The following is a 13,682-nucleotide window of genomic DNA, read 5'->3' as shown; positions in this document are numbered from 1 at the left end:
TATGCTAGAACTGGTCCATATTGGTTCATAAAGATAATTGTTTAGTTGTGAGAAATTATGTGAGCCAGTGTTTAAACACAGCTATTACTAAAAATTGAATTATATAAACTTAACAGAGGACCATGGGGGAAAGGAAGGGGAAAAAAGAGTTTCAGAGAGGGAGCTAAACCTAAGAGACTCTTGAATGCAGAGAACAAACTGAGGGTTGATGGGAGGAGTGGGAGAGGTGGGAAATGGGTGATGGGCGTTGAGGAGGGCACTGTTGGGATGAGCACTGGGTGTTATAAGCCGCAAATCACAGGAATCTACCCTCCAAACCAAGAGCAAACTGTATACACTGTATGTTAGCTAACTTGATGGTAAATTTTAAAAATAAATAAATAAATAATATTGAAACAAAGTTTATCAATCCTCAAAACTCATCACTTTCTAATCATTTTACCATGTTTTACTATTTATGCAGCTGAGGTTATTTATGTCTATCGGATATATATGATGGAAGTGATATCACTGCATAAAGAGCCATGGGAGAAATATTTACACCATGGAAATTGGCAAATGCTCCACATTGGGCCTTTTTTTTTTTTTTTTTAAGAGCCTGCTGTTAAATACTTAATATATTTACTAGACATAGGACACCTTTTCAAATCCTTAGAGCAGAGTTCAGACAGACTCAAAGAATACAGTTTACCAGGACTCAAAGGATTGTGAAAGTAAATGATCAATTAGAGAACTTAATAACTGGTAATTAGAAGTGGCCATTCTGAGTCATAACCCTATTCTTGTTGATAGCAGTCCTCAATGATGCTGTCTCATCTAAATCCTGTATTGGCTATTTATTGGTGGTAGAATTCAACTTTTCTGCCTATTTTTGACCTAACCTCAAAAAGAATGATGTTGAACAGATCTTTCCTACATGGATCCCAGGCCTCAACTCTGAGACACACAAAGAATAAAACAGTTTCTTTCCTCTCTCATCTACCTCACTCCTCGTTCTCTCTTTTCTGTTCTCATTTTTCTTCCTGCCCTGACATTGAACTCTCTCCAAGATGATTGACAGCAGGAATGTCCATGGTCCTTACATCTTCCCACAGGGCTAACCTTGCTCAGAAAACAGTAATCAATATATTTCAGTGTTTGGTTTATTCAGTGTTGAATAAAGCCACCTGTGGAACTTCAGCAAAATAGTCCAGGTTGAGATTTGGCCTTTGAAAATTGGCCTTCATTTCTCCTTCTCTTGAATAAATATACACCCATCTCAAGAATAAACAATGACGCTAAGATAGGGTAGTCCAAATCCATATTTAGCAGTAAAGAAACCAAAATATTCTCTCTTTGGTATAATCTACACACACAGGACATAACTTAATGGATTGCCTTATTTACATAACTATATGGAAACTACCTTTAGGTCCTCTGTCCAGAACATTGCATTTAAGATTCCTCATTGCTTTCTGAACTCCCCTAAGAAGAACATGTACTTTAGAATATATTCAAAACTCAGCACTTCTCCCTGCTGGTCACCTGACTTCCCTCTTTCATCTGGCTTCTGCAGTAGTCTCCTAACTGGTTTCTCAGCTTCCACCACTGCCCCTCTTCAGTCTGTTCTCAGCACGGCATCCAGAGTGATTCTGTTAAAATATAAATTAGATCAGGTTATCCCTTTGCTCAAAATTCTCTAATGTCTTCCCATTTCACTTAGGGAATAAGCCATAGTTACCTACATAGGATCCAACTCCTTCTTTCTTTGACATCCATTATTCTCCCTATAGATCACTCACTCTTCTCTATCCAATTGGACTGCCTTGCTGTCCTCTGAACAGATGCTATCTTTCCTTGGGGATTTCTCCTGGGATCTACTTGTAGTATGGAATGCTCCTGTCCCAGAAAGCTGCATAATTAGATCCCTTATTTCACCAGATCTTTTCTCAGTGTCACTTCTTAGTGACATTTTTGCCAGTCACCTTATTACAATTACAACCCTCCCTATCTACCTTTCCTATCTGCCTTTCTTCTCTAGTATTTATCACTTGTATATATGTATATATAGCTTGTTTATTGCTTGTTTTCTGCCACCCTTAGAATGCAAATTTTATGAAGAATTTGTGTCTGATTATAGCATGTTGAATTACCGTTGCCTAAAACCTAGCACCTGGCACAAAATAGATTTTTGATAAATATTGAGTGAATGGATGGATGAATGTATGATAGAGTGCTAGAACAGACATTGGTTAGGAGCTGGAGACCTAGGTTTTGGTTTTGCCTTTTCCAGTGATAAGCTCTACAATACTTACTACATTTTGTTTCTACATGTCTGTGTAGTTCTCAACAAAATGGGAATACAACAACAGTTTCACATGCCTCACCAATTTTCAGTGAGGCTCATGCAAGGAAGTACTCTGTACAAGTGTATGGGGTATTTTATTTGTCTAACTCGTTTATACCCAGTATACTGAGCAGCTAGCTCCATTCCCACTTTATTTTAAACCACTCCCAAGAAAAAACTCTCCATTTGAACACAGGGTAGGGCTGACACATTCATTTCTGCATCTCCCTCTGAATATTTTAGTGGGTCCTTTACTTATCACTTAGATCAGATCATTAGATTTACTCTAAAAGCCATTGAGGGGGCACCTGGGTGGCTCAGTCGGGTGAGCGTCCAACTTCAGCTCAGGTCATGATCTCACGGTTCATGAGTTTGAGCCCCGCGTCCAGCTCTGTGCTCATAGCTCAGAGCCTGTTTCAGATTCTGTGTCTCCCTCTCACACTCTGTCTCTTTCTCTCAAAACTAAATAAACGTTAAAAAAATTTTTTTTTAAATAAAAGCCATTGAGAACCTGAAGAATTCAATAGCTCCCCACAGGGCCAGGGCCTTCTATGTGTCTAGTGGTGTCTTGGGTGTTCTGCATATGTGATCTCCTTTCGTCTCCATGGTAGCTGTGCAAGGAGAGCGTGGCTTTATTTTAAAGATGAAGAAGTTGAAGTTTAGAGGGATCTAGTATCCTACTGAGACAGCAGGGATGATAAGAGACAGAGTCAGGGGAGAACACATGTCTGTCTGTTGCTAATATCTAACTCTCATGTATCGCAGGAGATTGAGATATTTAATTCAAGAGGCTAAAAGTGAATATTCTTCTGTGAATGGTGTTTCTCACTGACATGTTATTTCTTTTTAGACCGTTTACGACCAGTGGTTCATTACCCTTTTTAACATTGTTTACACATCACTTCCTGTTTTAGCCATGGGGATTTTTGACCAGGTATGTATTTTTTTCTGTCTTTATAACTTATTTTACTCTTTTGATGCTTTTTAGTTGTTTCTAGATTCTAAGTAGAAAACACAAGTCATGGAAAGTCCTAGAATTTCAGTTGTTTGAATACATGTTGCGTGGATCAGAAACCCTTCCAGATCCCCCACATCTCCCAAACGGTCCTGTGATCAAAGTTTGGCTACTCTTTTCTTTGAGACTCACACCCCACATTATTGCTTTAAAGGCTCTGAGACATCCTACATGAAATGGCCTCTAATTTTATGTTGGTCCAGCATTTCCCAGGTTTATAGGACTTTACTTCTATTTATTTATTTTTCATATAGCACCTATTAATATGCCTCAGAACTAGTGCCTTGTGGTTCACATGCTGGGAAATGCTACATTAGCCTCTGAATGCAGAGAACCACATAGTGATAGAAAATCATGGAACCTGCTGGATTGCAGACGGCCAGCATCTGTGGTGAGATTTCCTTGGCCAGCACAGCCCAGAACAGGAACTAGAGGTCAGTGGAATACCCTGCCAATGGGAGAGGAAGACATGAAGCCCCACAGCCATGGAAAGAAGGGACATAGTCTTTTTTTCTAGCTCAAATTGCTTGAGAGGAGAGGGAATCAATTACAAAAATGGTGGATCCTTGTCATACTCATTGCCTTGGAAGGTACTTCCTGGAAGGGAGAAGTCTGGCTGCCTATGAGGAAGTGGAAGGCTAGCCAGAGGAGTTTCCATGGCACAATTAGAATGTATTATTTAAAAAAAAAATTATTTTGGAAGTATATTTGAAGAGACCAGATTTTCTCCAGGCTGCTGTTAGACCCGTTTGCTAGGCCTCATTTTTCTGGCTCAAATCTGTCTATTTCAAAATATAAATTGTCACATTGTGAGCTCACTCCACCCTCCCATTCTGTGCCTTTGTAGTTAGTTGTCTCACTTCTTGTATGTAAAAAGGGCAGTTTGTGAACAACATATTTTGTGGAATTCTATAAAAACATAACGAACTCCTAAAGACCTTAGATGTAAAGGATTAAGCACATTCATTTCCAAGTGCCTGTGTTTACAAGCGTTTCTTTTCCCAGTGCTTTGTAGCTGCCCAGAATGTGGAATAAAATAATAAAAATAAAGCAGTTTCTGGGAAAAGATGGTTATTGTGCAATTCTAAAAAAAATATAATAAGGCCCCTTATTGCCATCAAGTTAAGTGTCTGCCCCTCTCCTTTCTTACTTTGTCAACTTTGGCCCCTACATAGATCACAGGATCATGAAATGTTATGCTGTAAGGCCTCCATGATCACCTATGATCTGCTCATTTTATAAGGAGGAAACCAAGGCTCAAGTCGCTGCCCTAAAGCCAGACAGCCGGTGTGTGACAGAACTCAGCCTAGTGCCAGGCCACCTGAGTCTGAGATTGCTATGCTATTATTATTGTATAACATTATTTTATTTGTTATTATTTATAGAAGCATCTGTGTTTTTTTTTTTTTTTTTATTACTTATGGTGTGGCAGTGACTCTGCTGAATACATGAATTTAATCATGACAGTGGTCCTGTGAGGGAGGTGCTATTGTTTGCATGTCTGGAGATCAGGAAACTGAGGCTCAGACAGGTTAATAATGGGTGTAAGATTATATACCTGCTAAGCAGCAGAACTAGGGTTTGAACTCAGGGTTTTCTGGTTTCAAAGCCTCTGAATGTCATTTGACCAGTCACTGGACTAGAGAAGGAAGTACCAGCAGCATTTCAAAATGGGACCTCCTAAAGAGAATATGTCAGTATTCATCATAGAACCCCATTCAACAAGGCTGGGGCCATCCCACAAGCAGGGAAGGGAACCTTGTCTGCCCCCAGAGTTCATGCCTATGTTGCTCCCATTTTGGGTGCTTCTCCTCTACTCATGGTCCTCTGATGTCCTCGGTGGTCAGGCCTTGCCATCCTTTTTGGTTTGGGCATTTGGCTTTAGTGCTCACTGGCCATCAGCATTACTTTGGAGCTGGTTGGAAATGCTGTCTCAGGCCCTACCCCCAACCTATTGAATCATCATTTGCTCCCCAGATGATTTATGTGCATATTAAGTTTGAAAAGCACTGTTTTAATTTCTCCCAAGATACTTTTGGGGCCACACATACCTTCTCATTCTGTCTACATTATTTCTGTCAAACAGCCGGTGTTGGAATCCTCACTGTGTAGAACACTCAGCTCTTCAGGCTCAGCTTCCTCCCCACCCCCCCACCTTCCCCCAATCCCCCTTTCCCTGTTTCCCTTCTGCTCTTCCTCCTGTCACACAGTTGGGGACTCAGATTGGCCAGGTCCTACTCTGCGGCTCTCTGCTGCCATCTCCTGGTCACTACCACTCACTGACTTGGCAATTAACCCCTGAGCCCCATTGGCTGCAAGAGCATTCTGGGAGTGAGTGTGGCTGTAGGAAAGCAGAGAAAAGAAACTTTAGTCTGAAGCTAAGGATCTAGGTGCAAGTCAAGTTCTGGCTATGCAATAAGAGCTATATGATCTCTCATGACTCTCGGAGACTCAAATTCCTCTTGTGTAAAATAGGGATCATTTTATTATCTTCTGTATTATTGTGGGAATGAAAGCAAGCTAATTAATAGTGTTTATTAGGGTATGCTTAGACTTGCACTTGCCATTTCCTGAGATGGCGAATTCAGGGCCTCCCTGACTTCTCAAGCCTTCTCCACTGAAGTAACACTTTATTGACAGGATGTGGATGACCAGAACAGCATGGACTATCCCCAGCTCTATGAACCTGGACAGCTAAATCTGCTGTTTAACAAGCGTAAATTTTTTATCTGCATGGCACATGGCATCTACACCTCATTGGCCCTTTTCTTCATACCCTATGGAGCCTTTTACAATGTGGCCGGAGATGATGGGCAGCACGTTGCTGACTACCAGTCTTTTGCAGTTACCATGGCTACATCGTTGGTCATTGTGGTCAGTGTGCAGGTAACCCTGTTGCTGAAAATAACTTGATGGCTTTACAACTTTTAAAATCCATTTTTATTATTGACTCATTTTGTCTACTTGTTGGGGGGAAAAATAATCCTAAAGGAATCCCGGAGTTTCTTTTTAACTATGCATCTTGAGATGAAAACAGAAAGCTGTAACATAAATAACCAGATGTGGGAGATTAGCATTAGGTGTCTATAATCTCTGTGTTAGTAAAGACCTCACAATTAATCACTTCTTAGGGCTGAGCATTGTATGTATGCATACATGATTATACTACTGCTTCCTTCTTGTGTTTGAAAAAGGAAAGTTTTCCAACAATAACAGAGAGAAACTTTCCCAGGATTTCTATAAGGCTTAATAACTTCCAGGTTTTAAAGTGAAACTTAAAATTTATTTGGCAATACATATCTATGAAATTATTTGAGAGGTTCAGTGTTATATTTTGGCATATCTGAACCTAAACTCAGAGAAGCTCTTCGGGTAGGTATGATTTTTAATAATCCATTAACTTTCACTGGACATCTTGAGTTTGTGTCTATTTCCTTTTTAATGCAAATGGTGGACAATACCATTCACTATTGAGTTAGAGTTCACAGAAGTTCATTCCTATTCATTAAAATCTGTACCTCTGGGTGGATACAGCAAGCAATGTGACCTGTTGTATTTTTTGTTTGTTTTCTTTTTTTAAGGAGCAAATATCAGTCAAGGACTTGGTTTTTAGAGTTTAAATTGCCTTTGGGCCGTCCTTTGTCGCTCCTATAAACAATCTTTTTTTTTTTTTTTTTTTTTTTTTACAAATCTTAGCTGCTCATTTTCAACAAAGAATCTCATTAAACCCCAGACTTTCTCTTCACAACTTAAAAATAAACATTTATTATGTTAAATGAACCAAATGCAAACATATTGCTTTTAAAGGATGTCTCTGCCATTCCTTGGTCCAAGTGAGTATCATGAAATCTATACCAAAGCGATCTAACACTTGACATCTTGAGAGTTCAAAATTCAGAGACAGGTAGTATCCAAAAGCAGAACCAGATTTCTCCACTCAAAAGGAGTTCTGTTTGTCTGTCTCACAACTAAATAAAGCATGCTGTTGCTTTGCAAATCTTCCGTGTCTAGGTCAGTTCTGTGGTAGAGAGGGAAATAATGGAGTGATTTGGAAGCATCTGACATAGTTAAGACATTCATCATGACAGTCCATTACTGGGGCAAGGTGTATATCACCTCACAAGGAGCTGTTGCTCCATTGTTTCTTATAGCTCTTGCTACCGTACTGGACACTCCAACCTGTTTTGTTGCATTTTGATCATTGAGCAGGCTCTATGTATACTTTTATGTTTCCAGCCTAGAGACATAGGTGATCTACTCCTTGCCGTGAGGGCACATTTCCAGTTTTCTGGATTCTCCTTCTGATGGGGAGGACAGTTGTGGAACATCTTTTTAGTGGTAACAGCTTATTCACCAGGTCAGGCTTGTTACTTGGTGCTCCAAAAGATGATTTTAAAGGTAGTAACTGAGATAAAAGGCCAGTATCTAAAGTAAAAAGCAAATGAGAAATATTCTTCAAACTGTCATTAACATTATCTGCTATGTAAGTAAGGATAAAAAAAATTACCTGGAAAATTCACTGTAGATATGATAGGCATTGCATGTTTAGTGAAGTTGTTTTTCATAATGAATTCTACAATTTTTGGTTAATGTTATCTTTTTAATTAAATAAAGCCTTTTGATAGTTGTACATATCTTTTTCTTTTTCCTTTTGCCCCTCCATAGTTTATTTTCTTATATGCTATTATAGCGATGTGTTTTTATATTAACTTTAGATTTAGAAGCTCTTTTCCCTGTAAAATTCATAGTTTCTGTTGGGTATCACAGTTACCTTTCTCCTTTTTCACAAATTTGGAGGCCACGGAAACAATTATATTTTAAAAACTTTTTTTTATTCACAAAAAAGAATTTTATGTTCCATCTTTTGGAGTTTTAAAAATAAATTATTCAAAATTACTTACCTTTGATATCAGGGCTTTATAAAAATGATACCCTTGCTTCCTCAGAGGGGCTTCTTCCTTAGGACTCAAAGTAACCACTGGTCCCTCATTCAAGATGTTATGGGTGGGGCTATCCAGGTCTTTTTGATTCAGGCCTATGGGCCAATTGTCTCTCCAAGATTGATTTTCTGCCTTCTGGCTCCTCAAGGGTAACCATGGCCTAACCCACCTAGCCTTTAATGTTAACATTGCCATCTTAAATAACCATTGTGCAATTGTTAAAACTATGAAATTAGCATTGGTACTACTAACTGAAGTACAGACTTGATTCAGATTTCTTCAGTTTTTCCATTAACAACCTTTTTCTGTTTCAGTATCCTACACTGCATTTAGTTGTAATGTCTCCTTAGTCTCCTATAACCTCTGACTTTATACAGTCTTTCTTTGTCTTTCATGGCCTTGATACTTTTTTTTTTAACGTTTAATTATTTTTGAGAGAGAGAGACAGAGCTTGGGGGGGGGGGGGGCAGGGGGGGCGGATAGAGAGAGAGAGAGGGAGACACAGGATCCAAAGCAGGCTCCAGGCTTTGAGCTGTCGGTACAGAGCCTGACTTGGGGCTTGAACTCACTAACCGTGGGATCATGACCTGAGCCGAAGTCAGACATTTAACTGACTGAGCCACCCAGGTGTCCCTCATGGCCTTGATACTTCTGGATACTAGTGATCAGGTATTTTGTAGAATTTTTCTGGATTTGTCCAATCCTTTCTTAGGGATAGATGGAGATTGTGGATTTGGGGTAAGATTCACAAAGAGGTGCTGTGCCCTTCTTGTCATATCCTATCAGAGAGCATGTGATATCAGCATGACTTATTACCGGTGATGGTGACCTCATATACTTATATGGATGATGTTCTTCAGGTTTCTCCATTCTAAACTATGTTTCCCTTTTCATACTCTGTTCATTAGAAGTGAGTCACTAAATCTAGCCCAATATGTTCAAGTGGAGGAGAATTAAGCTCCATTTCTTAGCAGAGTTTCAAATAATTGGTGGTCATATGTCAAAACCATAACAGTATAATTTAAGGCAATACTGATACAAAAAACTGGGGCCCATGATTTGCCCAGGATACACAGTGACTGCATTGCAGGTTTAGGACTAGGATCCACTAGACTTATTTCCTGAATCAAATATTTATTTATTTTACTTTCAATAAAGGCATTTGTGAATGTACCATGAAAAACATGGGGCAAGCATTTCCTACAACACAATTATTACTGGGCTTATAGGGTAGTTAGGCACACTTGGGAAACACACCCAGAGTTGTACTTCTAAAGATGAGGTGCTGGATTTCACCACTTGGTGGCTGTGCCTCTTCGCCACGTACAAGTTGAAGTCCTCTAGATCTTATCCGCATACTCCTATCCCATAGGTTTCTCCTGTACCTGATTTCTTCCTGCCCTCACCCATACCCCTGCTGAGTGCTGGAAGGTCCTGAAACAGCCAGGAGACTGAGGACAGAGAAGAGAAGAATGTAGGAGATATCCAGGCTGGAGGTGGAGGTTTGGAAGCAGAGTAGGTATGAGTGAGAATGGATACCAGTTTCCAATTTCTGGCATGCTTTGTTTACTGCTGTAGTGCCAGACAAAAATAAGTATTTGTGGAATGGATATAAGGGCAGAAAGATAAGAAGAGAAAGAAAGAATAAAGTTGAGTAAAGGAAGTGAGAATAATTCGGTTGAAGTATCCAACTCTCCCTCCTGTCTTAGTTACATACATGCCCTTCTTACCCCAGATGGCCAAAGGAGGCCTGTCCTTGGTGGAAGCCTTCCAAAACCCGTGTCATCATCACACAGTGATAGGAGTGATATCATGCGTTATACTTAATCCTCTCAGTGCCACTATGCAGGAGGTATTATTTATTGTCCCCTTTTACAGATGGAGCTCAGAGAAGTTAAGCAACTTTCCTGAAGTCACAAAGTGAGTCCTAGATCCAGGATTGGAAACCAGACCTCTCTGACTCCAGTGTTGTCTGGAGCAAAGTCTTTTATTCTACAGTAAGACTGGTTAAAATGCAAATTTTAATTTTCAGGAAGTATAAGAACAAAGATTAGAGTGAGTGTAAGGACGATGTCAAATACTTTGTTGTCTATATAGGAGGAGGAGAAGAAGGAGGGAGGGAAGGAAGAGAAAGAAAATAAAATAAAAGAAAGGCAAGCAAGCAGTCCTAAAGCTAGAAGCATTGGGGTTTGGTGAAAAGATAATATCTGGAAGAACAGAGAGGAGAGGCTAGAGTTACTGAAAGCAAACTTGGTCCACCTGCCTGTGTCAGGGCTTCTGATTTTCAGAGTAACAACTCCTATTAATTGAGCATTTATTAGGCAAGTGATTTATTTCTCAGATAATCCCATTATCTCATCTAATCCTCTTTTCAGGTCTCTGAAATGGATACAATTACTATAGGTAAGAAAATAGACTTGCTGGTGTGCCTGGGTGTCTCAGTTGGTTAAGTGTCTGACTTAATTTCGGTTCAGGTCATGATCTCGCAGTTCGTGAGTTTGAGCCCCGCATCAGGCTCTGCACCGACAATGTGAAACCTGCTTGGGATTCTCTCTCTCTCTCTCTCTCTCTCTCTCTCTCCCCCTCCCCCCCTTTGCCCCTCCCCTGCTCACTCTCTCTCAAAAATAAAATTTTTAAAAAGTTATATATAAAAAAATATATAGACTTGCCACAGTTCAAGTCACACAGAGAGTGGCAGGCCAAGATTTGAACACAGATCTGATCTCAGGGCCCCAGCTCCAAATCCAAGTGGACCTCCCTTCTTTATAGGGATAAGTGGAAGCTGTGGGCCTCCCCAAAGGCATAGTAGCTGCAGGGAACTCACTGTCCACCCTATCCTCCATGAGGAGATACCTAGGACACCAGTATCACCCTTGAATAAAGTGGGAGAGAAACTCAATAGATGATAAACACACAGATCCTCTTTCAACATCAAAATTTCAACTTGAGGAATGGGTAGATTCTCAATTACTGTCATTTTAGTCTTCCACTCATTTTTTTTTTAATTCAAGTTAATTAACATACAGTATAGTCTTGACTTCAGGAATAGATCCCAGTGATTCATCTCTTACGTATGACACCCAGTGCTCCTCCCAAAAAGTGCCCTCCTTAATGCCCATCACTCATGCAATACACTCACTTTTATTTCTCAGAAGCCTTGAAAATGCCTGTTTTACCATAGAATTCTCAGACCTGGGTGCATAAATGTTTATAACCATGAAACCTCTGCAATTTTGGCTTCAATCAGAAACTGCTGTCTCTGATATATAGAATAATAAGTTTCAGGAGTTTTGTGAATAAGCTCACTTTGACAGCAGCATTAATATCCTTTCCTTGCTGTCTAAGCTTAACTTGTCATTGGCGTAACAACCCTCATGAAATATCCATGGTCTAGAATTATAGTTATAAATCTTATGCGTCCTGCTGATGCTATCGGCCAAACTTTAGGAGACATTTTTTTTTTTAAATATCAGGGTTGTTGTGTTTTGTGGGTTTCTTTTTTTTTTTTTTTTTTGGTTATTTGAATTATAAAATACTTCTTTTAACATTTGAAACACTATAGAAGTGTTTATTTTATTTTTTTAAATTTTTAAAGGTTTATTTATTTTTTTATTTGTATATGAAATTTATTGTCAAATTGGTTTCCATACAACACCCAGTGCTCATCCCAAAAGGTGCCCTCCTCAATACCATCACCCACCCTCTCCTCCCTCCCACCCCCCATCAACCCTTAGTTTGTTCTCAGTTCTCAACAGTCTCTTATGCTTTGGCTCTCTCCCACTCTAACCTCTTTTTTTTTTTTTTTTTTTCCTTCCCCTCCTCCATGGGTTCCTGTTAAGTTTCTCAGGATCCACATAAGAGTGAAACCATATGGTATCTGTCTTTCTCTGTATGGCTTATTTCACTTAGCATCACACTCTCTAGTTCCATCCACGTTGCTACAAAAGGCCATATTTCATTTTTTCTCATTGCCACGTAGTATTCCATTGTGTATATAAACCACAACTTCTTTATCCATTCATCAGTTGATGGACATTTAGGCTCTTTCCATAATTTGGCTATTGTTGAGAGTGCTGCTATGAACATTGGGGTACAAGTGCCCCTATGCATCAGTACTCCTGTGTCCCTTGGATAAATTCCTAGCAGTGCTATTGCTGGGTCATAGGGTAGGTCTATTTTTAATTTTCTGAGGAACCTCCACACTGCTTTCCAGAGCGGCTGCACCAATTTGCATTCCCACCAACAGTGCAAGAGGGTTCCCGTTTCTCCACATCCTCTCCAGCATCTATAGTCTCCTGATTTGTTCATGTTGGCCACTCTGACTGGCGTGAGGTGATACCTGAGTGTGGTTTTGATTTGTATTTCCCTGATAAGGAGCGACGCTGAACATCTTTTCATGTGCCTGTTGGCCATCCGGATGTCTTCTTTAGAGAAGTGTCTATTCATGTTTTCTGCCCATTTCTTCACTGGGTTATTTGCTTTTCGGGTGTGGAGTTTGGTGAGCTCTTTATAGATTTTGGATACTAGCCCTTTGTCCGATATGTCATTTGCAAGTATCTTTTCCCATTCCGTTGGTTGCCTTTTAGTTTTGTTGGTTGTTTCCTTTGCTGTGCAGAAGCTTTTTATCTTCATAAGGTCCCAGCAATTCACTTTTGCTTTTAATTCCCTTGCCTTTGGGGATGTGTCGAGTAAGAGATTGCTACGGCTGAGGTCAGAGAGGTCTTTTCCTGCTTTCTCCTCTAAGGTTTTGATGGTTTCCTGTCTCACATTCAGGTCCTTTATCCATTTTGAGTTTATTTTTGTGAATGGTGTGAGAAAGTGGTCTAGTTTCAACCTTCTGCATGTTGCTGTCCAGTTCTCCCAGCACCATTTGTTAAAGAGACTGTCTTTTTTCCATTGGATATTCTTTCCTGCTTTGTCAAAGATGAATTGGCCATACGTTTGTGGGTCTAGTTCTGGGGTTTCTATTCTATTCCATTGGTCTATGTGTCTGTTTTTGTGCCAATACCATGCTGTCTTGATGATGACAGCTTTGTAGTAGAGGCTAAAGTCTGGGATTGTGATGCCTCCTGCTTTGGTCTTCTTCTTCAAAATTACTTTGGCTATTCCGGGCCTTTTGTGGTTCCATATGAATTTTAGGATTGCTTGTTCTAGTTTTGAGAAGAATGCTGGTGCAATTTTGATTGGGATTGCATTGAATGTGTAGATAGCTTTGGGTAGTATTGACATTTTGACAATATTTATTCTTCCAATCCATGAGCAGGGAATGTCTTTCCATTTCTTTAAATCTTCTTCAATTACCTTCATAAGCTTTCTATAGTTTTCAGCATACAGATCCTTTACATCTTTGGTTAGATTTATTCCTAGGTATTTTATGCTTCTTGGTGCAATTGTGAATGGG

The 13,682-nt window shown here is 39.7% G+C and overlaps 1 protein-coding gene across 6 annotated transcripts in view; it reads left to right on the top strand.

Annotated features, from left to right (window-relative positions):
- ATP8B4 (ATPase phospholipid transporting 8B4 (putative)) overlaps positions 1-13,682 on the top strand; it is a 285,304-nt gene that overhangs the window by 257,863 nt on the left and 13,759 nt on the right. For all 6 annotated transcript variants that reach the window (XM_086710646.1, XM_086710645.1, XM_086710643.1 and 3 more), the window contains 2 exons: positions 3,177-3,260; positions 5,982-6,227. In XM_086710646.1, coding sequence (XP_086566772.1) covers positions 3,177-3,260; positions 5,982-6,227 — 330 coding nt within the window. The remainder of the gene's footprint in view (positions 1-3,176; positions 3,261-5,981; positions 6,228-13,682) is intronic.

This window comes from Puma concolor, chromosome B3 (assembly GCF_028749965.1).
Source record: "Puma concolor isolate L17-30 chromosome B3, mPumCon1.1.hap2, whole genome shotgun sequence".
Classification (NCBI taxonomy): Eukaryota; Metazoa; Chordata; class Mammalia; order Carnivora; family Felidae; genus Puma; species Puma concolor.
This window is presented reverse-complemented; position numbering and strand designations above follow the sequence as displayed.